This window comes from Triplophysa dalaica, chromosome 20 (assembly GCF_015846415.1).
Source record: "Triplophysa dalaica isolate WHDGS20190420 chromosome 20, ASM1584641v1, whole genome shotgun sequence".
NCBI lineage: Eukaryota > Metazoa > Chordata > Actinopteri > Cypriniformes > Nemacheilidae > Triplophysa > Triplophysa dalaica.
In genome coordinates, this window is record NC_079561.1 from 12,991,547 (window position 1) to 13,009,789 (window position 18,243).

Here is an 18,243-nt window from a genome sequence, read left to right on the forward strand (position 1 = left end):
TTTGTAATGTCTTTTTTCAATTGCTTATCCATCTCTTGTAATGCAGAAAAGTGCCCAAGCTCCACCCATTGTACAAGATGCAGACATGGCAAGAATTTCAGCACGCAAATGCATCTTTAGGAAAATCTGCAACTACCACCAAACAATGTATCTGCAATGTCATGACTGTACATATAAAGATGTAAATCACTTCAAAATTTGACCCCGTTCACAGAAATTGTGACTCCTACATGGAAAGACAATGGGAGCAAATTTTGAAGTGAACTACTCCTTTAATGTAAACATATTTGACCTATGAATTCATCCCCCTCTCACTCAAAAGCTGAAGCAACGGAAGATCTCTAGGGTCTCATTATTTCCTCGTATTGCATATGCCTAGTGTTCTTAATAATTTACTCCATACACAGGTTATTTACGCCTGAAGATACTTTGTGCTGAATGCTGTTGGAATCAGTATCGTTTCAGGAGGCAGGGCTTCTGAACCAGTCGCAGAATAGTTTCCCTTTTTTCGCCCCAAATGGTACGCAGTGTCTTTTTCTCCACATGATTTAGCTCAGGAGTGAATAATAGTTCTTTCATGTTTGGGGGTGAATTTTGCCTGTTGCTGGATGCAAAATGAGTGAAGTTGTGGTGAGTGGGGTGAGAAGGTTGAGCACTATCTCAGAGAAGGATGTGGACCCTGGAGATGAGCTCCAGTTTTCAGGAGAGAGTGAATGGAGAGGATCGCTCGCTTCGCTCTGCTCGCGTGGAAAGCCCAGTGTGGACAGCAGCACGCTCGCATCATTTGAGTCCTATCAGCCTGATGGTGCAGGTACTGCACTTTATTCATATAGTCATATAGTATACTTTTGTTGCAGTATTAGTAGTTGTGGCTGCTAAAGATATCTCATGCTATATGTGTTTTATTTGGGGGTTGGTAAAACATTAAGAAATTAAGAAAACTTCTCATTCATTAACAGTTTTTGCCAACATAGACTAACAATGAACAACAGATGTTAACAGTGTTTATTTATCTTTGTTAATGTTAGTTCACATTAATACAGCTGTTCATTGTTTGTTCATGTTAGTTGACTGTGCTTTAGCAAATACAGCAAGATATTATTAGTTAATATTTGAGATTAATCGATATTCAGTTACTTGACAGTTATTCAGAGTGATATCTGTAGGATACCGATTCTGGAGATTAAATTATTGTTGCTTTTCTTTCTGAATGTTATTCATTCATATAATGACTGTATCAATATTGAACATCAAACTGGTGATGTTTCTTAACATTTTCCAATCGGCCCATAGCTGATATTGTTAAGCAGTATAGCAGTGCTTATCGATAGATACCGATTATCGGCCGATGTATCGGTACATCTTTAGTAAATATGAATAATATCATAGATCAAAAGGCTATTTTTCAGTGCGGTTGAATATTCTTAATTCTTAGTTCATCTTATGGTTGTTACCTGTTAAAATGTAAACTTATCGGAAAGTGTTACTACAAAAATAAAATCATGAAGTAAAAAGCCATCTTTTCAGAAGTGGGAGGACAGAGGTGTCAAGTGCGCTATAAAGTACATGCCCCCTCGCATGTTCTACAACTTCCCTATAATATTGTACAATGAAGTAAAAATTATTTCAGAAGGTACAGCTACACTGTAATAACCAAAAATCGGTTGCTGTTTAAAAGTTTATTACATTTAATTTCTGTTGTCCAGGCGCAGATATCATTGTAAACGCATTTTGTGTGCTTTTAAGAGCACTTACTGTACATCAACACTTTATGCTAAGACGCATTCCCTGAGTGACCGAACGGCTAACAGATCACCATGTTTTTCTGGCGATATACTGAAGACTTGTGCTCATTCCACACTGAAGCTATATTTGGTCAGCTGTTTCTATGCATATTGAATTAGTTCACCGGGGGAATACAAATATTGAGTTAATGTCTGCAGGTCCCCTTTTATTTCTGCCCATATCTCGAACACAGCCCTACAAAAAAACACTAATGTCATTACACGCCTAGAGAGATTTCCTGGCCATATGTGACATTAGTTCTGTAATGCTCTGCTAAGTGGCGAGATGGCCTCGTGTGTGTTTTGCCAAACTCGATATTATAATTCTAGGGAATTGTGTGGCAATTAAAGGCTGAGATGTTTGTCGCTTTGGAACGTTTGGATGATTTGGGCCATTTTCACTGGGATTAGAGCAGCCAAGAACATCATAAGGTTGCCTGCACTTAAACGGGTGCACGGAAGTCTGCAAAACTAAATAATGTATGTGAGAAACGTTCAGATGAGTGATGTTCTGATGGCAGTAACACTTCACTCGCACTTTCACGCATTAATTCACATCGATCGACCACTAGAATGGGATTTTCCGCTACTCTGTTTGATGTGTTATGAGTGCAATTACATTTAAGTTCTTGAATTTCACAGAACATAGTGGTTACTGTTCTATCACAAATAGGTAACACCCAGAGATTACCCTGCTATAAAATATTTCTGTGACATCACGTTTATTGCATCATTGAAGTCGGAATATTGCACTGTGTCTGAACTGGCTGTTTTTTGTTTTTTTACTCATGCAGATGATTGTGCAACCCTGCTCCTGGCGTGTCTCTACTGCCGCTTCTGTGACATCATGACCCTGCTGCCGGATGCCTGTGAGAGGGGCTTTAACCGTTGCTTCCCTTCTTACAAGTATTTCAACACCGCCAACGAGCAGAATAAAGCCAAAGACTGCTGCAGCTGTAATGTGGATTTTGACTGCGGTCTGATGAACTCCTGCCACGAGACCAGCGAGTTACTCGAGCTGGCTATGGAGATATCAGAAGTCTGTTACCGCTAACAGTCTGAACTCTCTGAGATTGTCCAGTGTTTGATTCCTAAACAGTTTAAGCCTTATCTGAGCTTAAAGTGCAGGTGCAGGAGGCCAAGAAATGTACTTAAAGATCAGATTTAGTAAAAGGTGAACTGTCATCTGAGTGTTTTTAAACAACAAACGCATGCAACGTCAAACGTGATTTGCTTGTTGTCATATGTTTAGAAGCAGATGAATGCAGCCAAATACACTCTTAAAAATAATTTTTGTCTACACTCTTAATAAAAGGTGCTTCAAAAGGTTCTTTGATGCCATAAAATAACCTTTAACATCTGAAGAACCTTTCTGTTTCAAAATAGGTTTTTAGGATTATAAAAGAGATGGTTCTCTAAAGAAGTTTGTCTGAACCAAAAAAAAAATATTTTAGGACATCACTGTGAAGAACCTTTTGAGCACCTTTACGTTTAAGAGTGTAAATGGTTTCATTAAGAACCTTTAACATCCGAAGAACCTTTTTGTCTAACAAAAGGTGCTTTGTGGCAAAAAAGGTTCTTCAGATTATTAAATGTGAGAAAGAGATGGTTCTTTAAAGAACCTTTGACTGAATAGTTCTTTAGGAAACCAAAAATGGTTCTTCTTTGGCATTGCTGTGAAGAACCTTTTGAGCACCTTTATTTTTAAGAGTGTAATATTTGTTGATATGTCTTACAACATCAAGTTTGGAAAACAATAAAGTCATATTCAAGCTATTTCAGAATGGAATGGACTTGTTTGTACTACAGGTTTTTATCACCCCCATCTGGAGGAAAATCATGGTATGGATAAAACCGGCACAGTGCCAAAGCTTGACAGACTCATTACATCAAACTTTAAGTTGTGCTTGATATTAATGTATTGTTTTATAATAATATGTTTCCCACAGTGGTCTTTTATGTAAAACCATAAGGGATAATATCTCTAGCCAGTTGTAACTGTAGAAGAAACTTAGACAGGGTGATCAAGACTGGATGTGGAACAGAGGGGTCTTGGATCACTCCGAAAGGTTATATTTTGCTGTATTATCACATGAATTATGCAGTTATAATTGCCATACGAGATAATAATTGGACAGGAAAATGTATTTGATCTTATTTGTAACAAATACAATCCTCACAAGATATAGAATAATCATTCGTAAATATAAACTGAAGTTGGCATTTCCAGAACCAAAGGTTATGACCATACTTATTGGTCAGATATTAATATTTGGTGTTTTAAATTCCATGTTATTTATTTTTACGTTTTTAAAGCATTATTTATGTTTTTCAAGCATAGTCTTCCATAGTCAGGTAAGTGAATTGTCACATTCATAACATTATATTTCTTATAAAAGATTTTTTTTTTTGTGCCATCCATATTATTGGTTCATACATTTTGTACACAGAAATCATACAAAGTACGTTGTCTCTCAAAAACAGCCATGTTTTTTTTGTCACATCCCTGACACATATATATATCCCTCTATTAAAATAGGATTCCCGTGCATGGATTAATATTTATCTGATGTCTGGACTCCATGATCGAGGGCTAAGTTAAATATAAACAGAAGATTCAATATATTATTAATAAAAACTTTCTCTGGGTGTTCATATTTCAAGTTTCAAGAACCTGGATGAGTGCTGTGTTACCTTTTCTGGATGTTATCATGGGATTACGTTGGAATGTCACGACTGACCAATCAGCATCAAGTATTCCTACATTAATATGTTTTATGTCAACTTTACATGTTAAACAATCCCATGGTCTAGTAGGCTTGCCTCATATTTTTCTATTCTTTACTCATAGCACTCCATTAATATGTACCCGACCTATTTATAGTTTGCCTAAAGTTCCCTCCTCCTCTGACACTTCAATAGTGTCTTTAGTTACTTTTATAGGACACAAATACAGTAGGCAAGTGGCCAACTTTCCTGGTTGAACTTTATCATGTCCCACGCTGAAGGAATCAGTCATGTCTCCGATCATGAAACAGAATTTAGATTAATACATGCAGATGACACATGGAGCAGACAGACTACAGACTGTGAAGATGTGAAAGGACAACTCTCAGACGCCAAACTGTGAGTACGTACATGAATTACAGCAAACACTGATATCACTTCAAACTCACTGTTAGACTTTATTTATTTATTACATAAAGAAGAAAAAACACATTCGAAATATGCTCCGCGAGGTTGTCGATGTTTGATCTTTTTGAAGTTGTGATTACAGTATTTGTGAGGTGTTTGCTGAAATGCTTTTCTATTTTAGGAGTCGACCTTACAGCATGAAAGCACGGACAAGCGTACAGCATGTGTGTACCATGGGGCGGGTGGGTGCTTTTTTCTTAAGCTTCTGTCATGGCATATGTAACGGCATATGTACCCTTAATATTGTATGAAAATACCAAATGACTAAAGAGAGACTGGGGCTTGTTGTAACACTGTTTACTTGACTTATTTAAACAATATAATATTTTAACAATACTTTTTATAGTTTTCTACACTGTTCTTCACTGTGGTCACTCTCTTTGCTACACGGTCAATTGCTGTCTACAGCAAGATCAGTTTCCTTAGAAATACATCAGAATATACAACTAGCCACTCAGTATTACTGTAACGGCATCTACAGTCTGGATAAAAACTACTTTTATACGTATATATTTATTAAAACTACTATGTATGACCCAGTGCTTATTAGACCTCTATAACAGTGCAACCTTATTATAACTTTAATATAATGCACAACAGATAACATAATCATGTTCTATACAGGTACATCTCAAAAAAAAATATTGTGAAGAAGGTCAATATGTATTGTCACTCATTTCAGAAAGTGAAACCCATATATTATATACATTCATTACACATAGAGTGAAATATTTCAAACCTTTACCAGGAAATTCTGGAGCACTTCATGCTTCCTTCTGCTGACAAGCTTTTTGGAGATGCTGATTTCATTTTCCAGCAAGACTTGGCACCTGCCCATCGTGCCAAAGGTACCAAAAGCTCGGTCAATGACCATGGTGGTACTGTGTTTGATTGGCCAGCAAACCTGCCTAACCTGAACACCATAGAGAATCTATGGGGTATTGTCGAGAGGAAGATGAGAGACACCAGACCCAACAATGCAGATGACCTGAAGGTCGCTATCAAAGTAACCTGGGCTTCCATTACACCTGAGCAGTGCCACAGGCTGATTGCCTCCATGCCACGCCGCATTGATGCAGTAATTCATGCAAAATGAAGCCCAACCAAATATTGAGTGCATTGAAATGAACTTACTTTCAGAAGCCTGACATTTTTGTTCAAAATATCGTTTTTTTTATCTTATGTAATATTCTAATTTTCTGAGACACTGATTTTTGGGTTTTCATTATCTGTAAGCCATGATCATCAAAATTTCAAGAAATAAAGGTCTGAAATATTTCACTCTATGTGTAATGAATCTATATAATATACAGGTTTCACTTTCTGAAATTAACTTTTTTTTCCCTTTTCACAATATTGTAATTTTTTGAGATGCATCTGCAAGCCTCATCACCTGTGACCCTACTCTGTCTCTCCCCCTGGGCTACAGCTTGGCTACACCTGTTCTGCCATCTAATAAATGACACAAGTGGTGGTGCATGGCATCTGAACAATTCAAAAGCTCTCATTTAAATCGCACACTAAGAAACTATACTGTAGATCAGTGTTTCCCAACCCAGTCCTACGGGGCACCCCTGACAGAATGTTTATAACTCATGATATACTGTAACTCATCAGCTACCCTCAGAATGTTTGAAATGTCTCTCTAATGAACACACTAACAGGCTGATGAGTTAAATCAGGTGTTTCATATTGGGAGAGATCGAAAACATTCTGTCAGGGGTGCCACGTAGGATTGGGTTGGGAAACAATGCTGTAGATTGTCAACCTAACATTTGTCACAATACTGATTTTCATAACTAACATACTACTATGTCATTGTTTGACATCATCTGCGCCTCTCCACAACACGAGAGGCCAGCTTTTGTTACCTGACCTGACAAAATAATGTATTAATGCATTCCTTATTTAAGCATTAATGCATTAGACATTGATTGCTTACTATAATTATAAAAAATCCCATAAACAAAAGCAATCCACTTAAAGTATAAGTGGCTTACTTTGGTTTGTTCTACATTTATATCTTGGTAATGATATATATTTTATATAGCCTAAAATCCCTCACACAGCTGAACTAATCACTAACAGTTAGACGGATACATCATTTGTTTTGTAACTTGGAAGAAAAATGCTTATTAAAGCGAAACATTTTTAGCTAATAAAGGGATATAAAAGAGTCGATGGTCATGATATTCAACTATTTGTAGTTATCATCATAGCTGTAACCCTCAAGTTTGCAACTCATCCGGTTAATAGGGGATTTTAGTGCATTGCAAAAACACGGTTCCTACATTAATATGTTACGCAACTTGTCCAATATTTATGGTCAATAAACTCTTGGTAAAAATGTTTTCTTACCAGTAGCCTGCATGCTCATGGCATCTTGTTGTCGACACAGACACAGCTTTGCTTTTGCACTTACTTTGTACAACCGAATCAGCTGCAGCCTTACGTTGGCGAGAGAAGGCAAAGCTAATCATAAGGTGACGTGAGCCATGGGGGCAGAAAACGTAACCATTTGTGCACCACAGTCTGCGCTATTTTTACAGAACGCGGGATTGAATATTTTTTATTTTCAATTAAATGATTTCTGGATAAATAAATGTAGATTAAAATAAGTATTAAGTGAAAACACACAAGACGCAGACGGACATCACAGTTTATACTTTATATGTGTAGATTAATTGGTCGAAGTTATTGGTAGGGACAATTTTATGCTCTCTTGATTTTGCGACGCCCTTGCACACCACTTACTATTTTGAATTTTTACTTTTAAAAGTCGTTCCCTGTCCAATAAATAATCCACTTTAAATTTGTAAATTAAATTTAATTGGCAACTTTATTCTACAATTGTAAATTACCTATATATGCTTTGGCCCCACAGCTATGAGTCAACTACAGAACATGGAGTTACCTGGATGGTGGTCAGTCCCATCATCTTCACCTATCGAGTCATGCAATGTGAAAGATTACTGGATGCAAGCAATGATACCTTACTTTTTGGCCACATCTTTAATCCTACAGAGCTTCAAGCTCTTAAAACCAACATCAATGGAATAAAACGGTTCATCGTTATCGATGATACAGTTAACCAACTTTACGGCTCCCAGGTTGCAGCATACTTTGAAGCAAGAAATGTGATTTACAAGATCCTGCCTTTGCCAACAACTGAAGAAAACAAATCTATGCTACTTGTGACCAAAATCTTGGAGGAGGTCCATAAATTCGGTATTGATCGTCGTACAGAGCCAATCATCGCTATTGGGGGCGGGGTGTGTCTTGATATTGTGGGTCTGGCGGCTTCTCTATATCGGAGACGTACTCCATATATTCGTGTTCCTACTACTCTTTTGGCGTATGTTGATGCCAGTGTGGGGGCCAAAAATGGAGTCAACTTTGCCAACTGTAAAAACAAGCTGGGGTCATACGTGCCCCCTGTGGCAACGTTCCTGGACAGGACTTTTCTGCGCACTCTACCACACCGCCATATTTCTAATGGGATGGCCGAGATGTTGAAGGTACATTTACTGCACAAATGAGAGTTTCAATTAGGGTCAGTTTCACAAAAGATATGTACTGTATTCAAAACTTATCATAAACTTATTATACCACAGTACATGTTAAATCGCAGCATAAAATTACTATGCATTTCTTGTCGTTTATTTATCTGAAATCTTAAGTATACACTACTTGAAATTTCAAGTATTCTATACTTGATTTGTAGTTGTGTTCACTCTGTTGATTGAGTAACCTATTGAATACTTTTTCACAGTTTAACTCACAGTCTCAGACAAATGTTGGAAAATCCTAAATGGTTTCTAGAATCCTAGGCCAAAATCTCTAGTCTTTGATCACTAGTTTGACAGGTTTGGCAACAAAACCGATTAATTATCACTGTGATCAAATTTGTCCTCCGATAAAATTCTGGCAGAATCTCCTAGCAGGAGAGATAGCGCTGGAAATACCAGTGCCAGGTAAACAGCTACTTTGTCCTAAAATACGAGATTTTAGTGATATAGTTTATACACTCCGGACGAATCCTGCCATGTCCGTTTTTCGGTCTCTACTGTCAGACAATCTGTCATTAATGATAAGTGAGATCTGACTTTGCGACATGGCTTATATCTGGGATAATGTTTGTACAGTGTGACAAGCAACGATTATTACGGATTATTTGAAATCGCACAGTGTGCATCTGCCTTAAGAGTAGTATTGCATACTTCGTTTATTCGAATAGTATTTAGTTTGATCAAATTTATAAAAGACAGATACAGCTGTCTGATTATTTCCGAAAACAGGCGAGCCTCTGTTGCCTTGCCGGGGGGCGGAACTACAGTCCAAGCACACAATACGTCATTGCATAATCCCTGCATAAATGTTTCAATCACAGCCATACTATGTGATACGTCCTCTCTATTTTTAACAAGTTGACCATGTTAAGCATATAAAGCTTTAACATTGTAAAGAAGTGAGAATATATAAAACATTGTTGCACCACCCCTTTAAATTTGGACGTATTACAACATATAAAACGTAAAAATTGTTACGTAGTTTTAGCTACAAAACTAAAAATATTTTCAAAGCTTTTATATCATTAAGACATTTGTATCAGTGTGTTTTTATTATTGTATTGATAAGCGATTTATATTTTTAGACCAGTTCACCTACTCCCAAACCTACCTAACCATTTTATAGAGAATATATCTGGGATAATGTTTGTACAGTGTGTCAAGCAACAGTTGTTACGTATTATTTGAAATTGCACGGTGAACACTAAACTACCTACAAGTATACTTGCAAACTACTTAAGTGCAAATACTAACTAGAGTAGTATAAGTGAATGCTTCAAAGTGTACTACAAGTGTGCTACAAATATTGAACGAATAAACTAACAGTGTACATGAAACTTCACTGGTAGTTTAGTTTCTCTACATACAAAAAAATGCAGATGTAAACTTGTTGTATGCAAAGTTTGCTTATAAGTGTTTGTTTATAGCAGTATACTTAAAAGTATAAATAAAAAGTGTGTCAATTTAGTCCCGTGCAGTATTGAAATACACACTTATAATAGTACTTATATTATTACAAGTAAACTACTACTACAATGTTAGAATACTTACTGCATCAAGTTTACTTAGAATTATACTTGAACTTGAGTATCCTTCATAGGAAGCAAATCTTTAAGTATACTTATTTAATTATACTTAATTATTTTTAATTAAGGAATTAAGGAAACTTAATTTTTAATAACCGAAATGAAATGTATGTTGTTAAATGAGTATTTTCATCTATGTGTCACCAATGCCAGTGATCTTTCACAGATGGCACTGATGAAACACAAAGGACTGTTTGAGCTTTTGGAGAACGATGGCAAACATTTGTTGGACACCAGTTTCCAAGAATCAGAAGAACGTACAGAAAACATGAATAAAGATGCAGCGAGAGTATCAACTAGACTGGCCATAGAGACCATGATGGAGGAACTCGCCCCAAACCTGTGGGAGGATGACCTCGACAGACTTGTGGACTTTGGGCACATCATCAGTCCAGAACTTGAAATGGTTTGATTTATTAGGCCTCGTTAAAACTGTTCTTCACCAGTTAACTTTTTAAAAGTACAAAGAAGTACTTTTCGTGATACAGAGATACTGCCCATAGATTTAAACTTCAATCATGCAATGACCCTTTTAACCCCAGAGACACACATAATTTCTTGTATATCATGTCAAAGGCCTGAATAAGTTCAAAACTGTTTGTAAAATTCTTTCTTGAATACAGAAAACACTTCCAGCGCTGCTTCATGGAGAAGCTGTGAACATAGATATGGCTTTCATGATTTATTTAGCTCATGAAACGGGCTTGCTGACGGCAGAGGAAAAAAGTCATATCTTAGTGTGTATGAGGGGTCTAGAGCTCCCTCTGTGGCATGTGGATTGCACCATGGACCTCATTCAGAAATCACTTGCTGAACGACTCAAACACTCTGCTGGACGTCTGAGGATGCCTCTACCTACAGGACTTGGCCAAGCAAGTATGTGGGAAATAAAAAAAAAATGGCACAGGAATTAATACTGGTAAATGAATAAGAGTGATAAAGAGAGCTTTGAGGTTATAGTAGTACACCTGAGTGCTGTATTTCAGCCTTGTCTCAATGTTTATACGTATGTATTTGTAGGTAAAGTTTACAAGCACAAAACATAATTTTTTGTAAATTTTTACTGATACTGAAACGTTAAAGCGGAGGTGACACACACAGTTTCTGCCAATCCCATATTCATTTGAGCAACTATAGAGTAGTTTTGCATACTTCGTATCTTCAAAGAGTATTTAGTTTGATCAAATTTATAAAAGATGGATACAGCTGTTTCATTTTTTCCGAAAACAGGCGAGCATCAGAAGGCTTGCGGGGGTGGGCCGAACTGCAACAAGAGCACACAATACGTCATCTCATAATCCCCGCATAACTGTTGATTCATAATAAATTTGTTTTGTTTACCTCATGCACGTACGTGCTGATTGCCAACAAAACACAGACATTTGATGCAGTTTCACTTACCCGGCATCTTTTAGCGCTGGGCCCAGCTATCTATCAGTTCCAATGATATCCAAATCCAGTGTTATATCCAACGTTTATATAACATTTCTCACCAAAATGCAGTGGACAAACAAACACAGCTTCAACAAATGAAGTGCATTGATGGGCCTGCTCTTTGACCCGATCTCGCTGGTTGACGCGTGGGCGTGTTTTTCCAGGAGAATTGTCCAATAAAGGACTAAGAAAAGTTGTTACGTAAAGGCATTTCATGTTTGAAAAAAACTTTCTTTTTCTAAAATTTTTTTTGACCCAGTTACCCTACCCCCAAACCTACCTAACCATTTTATAGAGAATATAAAGAAGATATAAAATGTAAAAGTCCATAATATGCTGAAAAATTACCATTTTAGTAACAATGTAGCATTAAAAACTGTGAAAGCGCGCATTTCTCCTTCAAACACACCTCACCAGAAACAATGCATAACGCAATCTGTGATGAAGCAGCCGAGAGCCAATGAGCTTTTTTTTCCTGCTGTAAAACCCGTCATAAAGCTTAATGGTCAACAACTGCAGAAATCTTATTCATTTTAAGAGCTTAAAGTTTTATTTCTTCTAAACGATTTGGCAGCAGATATCACACAGAATGAAATGTCATTTCATAAACAAGTAAACTTTAATAAATGCAATTGAAAACATAATGCCGCAATATGAAAAATAATTACAATGTAATAAAATGTCAATGCCACAATTCGGATATTCATAAAGATTTATTTGTAAGTATGTAAAGTTATTCATCTATGTAAATAATTTGTTTTATGTGTCGTCAATACTTTAGTATTGTGCGTTTAGATGCTGTAAATACATCAGTATTTTGCGTATTTGTGTTTGTGCAAATATAAATAAATGTACATTTTGTAGAACCACATTTGATGCAAAATACACACGAAGTCTCATAGTATAAAACAGTACAATTTGTTTCCTTTGCATTATAAAGTTCTATCTGCATTCTGAGCAGTTATGAGATAATAAGCTTAAAATGTTTTGGATTCCATTTGACTTTGAAGATGAAACATTTTTGCTTTTTAAAAATGTAGAGAAAAAAAATCACAATGTAAATAAGCTGTCACATTATAAAAATATGTGAATCAGTTTTGACAAAAAATGTCAGATAGAAGATACAAGAAGAATCTGCTTAATACACAGATACAATATAGATATGGTGGAGTTGGGGATGGAGGGGGAGTTAAATTCAGAGTGCTGCTTAAGGCTTTACTGAAGTGGCCTGCCTTAACTAACTCCATGATTGATAATTACAAGGTGACGCATTCTCATTGTATACAAAAATGAATATGGATAGAATATCTCTGACCATTTAAATGTTTGAGTCCATATTGAAATCTTAAGCTTTTGATGCAAATTTAGTTGTAAGAAATCTAAACAAAGTTGGAGACATGGGTAAAACAGACACTGAGTAGATTACTGGGATAATTTGAGTTGTCTCCATGGCATATCTCATTACTAAGCCTCTTTTGTTCTTTTTACGGGGGAATAGCTTTAATTAAAACTTGAGTCTTGATGTTCATTATGGATTTGAGATATTGCTTCTTGGGCATTATAACATGCAGCAAGTTAAATGGTGTCTGTTGAACATGTTTTGTCGTGACATACTGTAATTTACGAATACAGTTTTACAGTTTCTGTCTTTTACACCCCACAGGAATCTTCAATGACATAGAAGACAGCATCTTATGCCGTGCATTCAAGAAATGGTGTGATGAACAAAGAGTGGACCAATAAACATCAAGTAACAGTATTACAGCACCTGAAATGTTGAATCTTAACATATTGTTATAAAAATAAGAAATATTTAAGGGAATACACGAATAACTGTGAATAAAAACAAAGGAAACTGTAAAAACCATTGAATATTATTTTAATGGACACTTCCATTCGCAATACAACTGTCACGTTTAACCCCAACACTGACACGGCCACATCTGTGACCATCAACCTTCATCATGAAGCTTCCAGTTGAAGTTTTATAAAAATCTTTTGACTGAAAGGAGTGATTTCCCCAATAGGTGAAAAGTGGGCTGACTTCCGTTATAAATTCGCAAGCAATTAATAAGGAAATTGAACAACAACAAAAAACATTAAACACTATTTTAAGTCTCTTAATAACATTCTCTTAAATAACATTTGGTTAAGCTTCAAAAACATAATACAAAAGTATAACAAAACAAAAATCCGAAAAACTTTCATAAAAGACAAACCAATATGTATTTTCTTTAAAAAAACGTTTGGTTGAAGTTTGAATGGAAGCCATGCAGAGTTTTAAAGGCACCTCACCTCTCTTGTGCTTTACCTGTTACCTGATTGTCTGAATTATTGCTCAGAAAAAATTGCAGCCATTTTGCTACAAATCCACAATACAATACGTAACAGCTTCCTATTCATAACTGCATATATAGACACTTTCACATGGAATTTGGCAACGTTTAGTAGTCAACACTGTATAGTATTACATTCAAAGACAAGTCAACTTTCAGTAGTTTCTTTCAAGCAAGCATAGACATAATACACACTAGTCTTGAAAGTGCTTCAAGACAACCCCTCACTGTAAAAACTGTAATTTTACAGAATTTTACTTTTTACAGAAATTTGACAAATTTTTGAAATATGGTAAAAATATCTAATTACAGAAATAGACTGCATATTTACACAATGGGTTTAAAAATGTGATTTTTCAGGCGCCCCAGCTGCCTGAATATTCCTGCTTTTTTACAGGTATTTTTTACAGTGTACTTTACGCAGGAATATACGTTTAGTCAGGCCAAGTTTTGAGTCACACCCTGTTTCTGTGTTCTCGTTGAAGATCACTATGCAAGATTCTTTTAATTCCCTTGAGGATCGAACCCTTAAGCCAGTTGCAGTACGTACCACAGTCTAAGACTAAAGTCTAAAATCACATAAATAGTAAAAACAACATTTATAGAGACAGTTCACCGTCCGAAATTCAAAATCTTTCATCGCTCATTCACTCTCATATAATTTCAGACTAATATGACTTCATCCCGCAGAAAAGAAGATATTTTGAGAAATGTCTCAGTGGTTTTGTGTCCATACAAGAAGCCAACGAGGTCCCAGTGTTGTTTGGTTACCAACATTCTTTGAAATATATTCTTTTGTGTTCTGCAGAAGAAAAAAGTCATACAAGTTTGACATGACACAAGGGCAAGTAAGTGACGAAATCATTTTCATTTTTGGGTGAACTGTCAGAAGGAACAGTTCTGACTGTCGTCATATACTCACCTTCATATGCTGTAATAAATATGCAGATATCTTAATATTTGAGGTTGAATACTTTCAACAAATAACAACAGTTATATCAAGACAAATTTCAATTGGGTTTCCAAAGATTTGGAATATAGCGCATGGATATATTTAGGAACTTGACAGCTCTAGTCCCCGTCCACTTTCATTTAAAATTTTTGCCATTGTGCTCTGTGAAACTCACAATTTGGGACACATGGGGGTGAGTATATGACAACTAAATATTCATTTTTGGCTGACCTGTTTCTTTAAGTACAAGGTTTGTAATGTAAGGCACTTTACAATGTTCTGTTTCGGCCTTCACTACGTACATTACATCTTCAATCTTTCAATGAAACACATGTTGATTTCTAAACTCAAAGTAACCTTTGCATAGTTCTATAAAACAACAGATACAGTAATAGTTGCACTTATATGATCATTACAGTGGCACACACGGATGCTTCTCAAAAGGCAAATAGCAGTACCTTCACTACAGCAGAAATATACAGTAACAATACAGCTTATTATTATACACATACACAGGCAGTCATTTTACATTATTCAAGCATAGAAAAAAAACAAGTGTTAGAATATATAAACATTGTTATGCCATTCTTTTCTTCCAATTTTTATCATTTTAAGGTATGAGCATTTTTTTCTCAATTTTAAATGATTAAAAATTCTTTGTTCTGTAAGAACAATGATTTGAAATGAAGTTTGCTACAGGTATATTATTGTTATTCTTTCAGTGTTCATGAATTCACATTCCTGTGGATGTTTTCAGTGCTATATTCTGTGAGAAGCACTGAATTCACAGGTTTCCTCTAGATACGTAATATTCAAAAAATATATTAAATAGAAAACCGAAGAACTTTTGCGTAAGAACCAAGGCACTGCGCATAATCACGGCCTGACCATGAGAGTTTTTAAAAATATGCTTCAATGACACAAATAGCAACTAACAATAACAGACCATAAAACCCACAATATGCTGTCCAGTGGTTTTCTTCTAAAATGATTCACTGCTGGTATAAAGCTGAGTATTGCTAAAGGATTTTGGCACAGGACGATGAATATTGCTCATGCATTAGTGAAACCATCGAATGTGCATTTCTTGCATGTGCATTACGGACATGTAGCTTTAGGGAATACATGTTATTATTGCAGCAGAATAACCAGTGACATGAAATGATCCTCATCAGACCAAATAAAATAAAATAAAAAATAACACTGAATACTGAATATAGAAAAAATATTGGCCTCTATATTTGACAAATGATTTAGGTTCAACTGTTGAACCTAAGACTTTTACATTAGATAAAGTCAAAATTATTTGTGATTCCTTATTTATGGATGTTTATGATTTATGTTAAAGATGCAATCCGTAACATTTTGGTACATAGTAACAAGTACACTATCCGTGTTTCAAATTTTACCACGATTTTTGAGCTGTCTGCTACAATTTTATGGGAAATGTCGGTTTGACGACTTTATTTAAGGTTGAGTAAATAACCATTTTTAAATGCTCCATTTTAACAGCGTAATGCTAATGTTTAGTGAAGTTGTCACTTGAAATCTTCATAAGTTAAATTGCGACTATTATCCTTCATTCCGTTCCAAGTATATACATGAGATTTTTTTTTTAAGCTCTGCGCAAATTTGCTACTATACAACCAGAAAAAAACACCATTCAAGTGCACTTTTATACAATCCCAAATTTGACTAAATGATATTCTAAACAGAGATGCAAATTTAATCAATCTACAGTATGAAACTGATCATGATTTGATATTATGCACAGATAACGTATTACAACAACATAAAAACGTCAGGAGGGATAAGGTTGAAACACAGTAACATGAGTGTAAACAAAAATAATATAACTTTGCGCTTGACAAAGGCAGTTCTTCTTCTTCCCCGTTCAAAGTGTCAATCTCAACAGAACCGCCAAAACAAAAGTTTTTATTGCGCTAACAAACATGTTCGTTTTCTTCCATGCTCATGCTGTTCTTACGGCTGCTTTCTGTCGAGACGGAGGGGAGGAGCGGGTCGCTCGTTGCTACGGGTGACAATGTGTCGTCCATCAGGATGTCGTCGAGTTTAGCTCCGCGTGCTTTCGGGACGAGACCATATGCCCGCGCATCAGCGGACAGGTTAGGGCCTGAACGGTGGCCGTCGTTAAAGGTGATTGTACCGTCATTAAGGTCTAGGGTGCTCGTTCGGCCCATGTCCGGGCAGGAAGACGGGTGTGCGTGGGGGTACATATCCTGGGTGCAGTCTCCGAGGGCTGCCTCTCGTTTTATAGCCCGGGCCGCCAGCTCGGACGGACAGAGCGCAGAAGAGGCGATGGCAAGTCCATGTGCTCGAGCTTGCATTTCTAACTCCTGGATCAGTGAAGAGTATTACATAAAGAAAGATGGCTCATGTCAATGGCTGGCGAGAGTAAAGCAGTAACTATTTTGGTTAAGTCCAGTGATTTTAATGATCAGTGGTACAGTTGTGGCCAAAAGTGATGTCCTTGAGCCAATAAGATGCAGAGAAACAATTTAACAGTAATTTTACACTCCAAAGTGTTAGATCGATGCAATACACAGTAATATTCTTGAAAGTGAGAGCTTTCATTTGATACATGTCTTATCCATGTTTTGTAAGTTTGTGTATTATAAATTTGAAATCGAACATTATTCTTATGATTTTCGCAAGGGGAGAGGGTTGGAAAGACAAATTCAGACGTTATCATGTTCTTTTATGTAACATAAATGCAAAATTGGTGCAACTGAGGTGTCTCACAACCTATAGATTTGATGATGCAATATATTGGACCCAATATATATGGGGGCGGAGCTTATCGTACTTAAAAGCAATCTTTGTGTTTTTTGCCAAGCCTTCTAAATTCTTCCCAACGCTAAGATTCAGTTTACGAGGACAACCATGCAATATGAATACATCGTTTTCAATTTTCAATTGAATAAAGGCTAAATGTGTCAATTTCCCAAAATTAAACATCACTTTTAGTTACCAATGAATGTATGATATCATACAATGATATTTACTGATATCATATAAAATGCCTCAATATTAAGAATTATTTTATATTTGATGAGTTCAATTTAATGATTTAACATTTATTTCATTATTAAAATATTATGTAAAATTATTTGAGTGGAACCTGAAAATAGATAATGTTCATACTGTCATCTGTTTATCAGATTGTGAAGCAGTTCTCAGCCATTATTATAATGTTATGATTAATAATATAATGCTGTCAAAAATAAAGGAAGCTGGTGCTGTATCTTAATCCGCAAACTGACAACAACCTTGTTCCTGGAACGACGTCTGTTTATGTTTAACGTGTTATGAACATGACATAAACTACACAAAATCCTATCCGAGCAGTCAGACCGAAGCAGACTT

At 36.0% G+C, this 18,243-nt stretch overlaps 3 protein-coding genes across 9 annotated transcripts in view; 2 read left to right on the top strand and 1 right to left on the bottom strand.

Annotated features, from left to right (window-relative positions):
- The first annotated feature begins 489 nt into the window (after positions 1 to 489).
- LOC130409611 (myoD family inhibitor domain-containing protein 2-like) lies at positions 490 to 3,560 on the top strand. The gene is made up of 2 exons (XM_056733658.1): positions 490 to 811; positions 2,579 to 3,560. Exons 1-2 carry the CDS (start codon positions 616 to 618, stop codon positions 2,836 to 2,838), a joined length of 456 nt encoding a protein of 151 aa, XP_056589636.1. The 5' UTR covers positions 490 to 615; the 3' UTR covers positions 2,839 to 3,560.
- Positions 3,561 to 4,743: 1,183 nt separating this feature from the next.
- LOC130409181 (2-epi-5-epi-valiolone synthase) lies at positions 4,744 to 13,426 on the top strand. Of its 5 annotated transcripts, none has more exons than XM_056732939.1 (6): positions 4,794 to 4,910; positions 5,101 to 5,161; positions 7,864 to 8,497; positions 10,301 to 10,540; positions 10,758 to 11,010; positions 13,232 to 13,426. In XM_056732939.1, the coding sequence occupies exons 2-6, from the start codon at positions 5,142 to 5,144 to the stop codon at positions 13,309 to 13,311; spliced, it is 1,227 nt and encodes a 408-aa protein (XP_056588917.1). In that variant the 5' UTR covers positions 4,794 to 4,910; positions 5,101 to 5,141; the 3' UTR covers positions 13,312 to 13,426. The 5 variants fall into 5 exon arrangements, with proteins under 5 accessions (XP_056588916.1, XP_056588919.1, XP_056588917.1 ...); XM_056732942.1 differs by having other exon boundaries at positions 5,101 to 5,143; XM_056732940.1 differs by having other exon boundaries at positions 4,806 to 4,914.
- Positions 13,427 to 13,430: 4 nt separating this feature from the next.
- Positions 13,431 to 18,243, bottom strand: part of mitfb (melanocyte inducing transcription factor b) — a 30,898-nt gene continuing 26,085 nt past the window's right edge. For all 3 annotated transcript variants that reach the window (XM_056732937.1, XM_056732934.1, XM_056732936.1), the window contains one exon: positions 13,431 to 17,213. In XM_056732937.1, the coding sequence (XP_056588915.1) occupies positions 16,800 to 17,213 (414 nt within the window). In that variant the 3' untranslated portion in view covers positions 13,431 to 16,799. The remainder of the gene's footprint in view (positions 17,214 to 18,243) is intronic.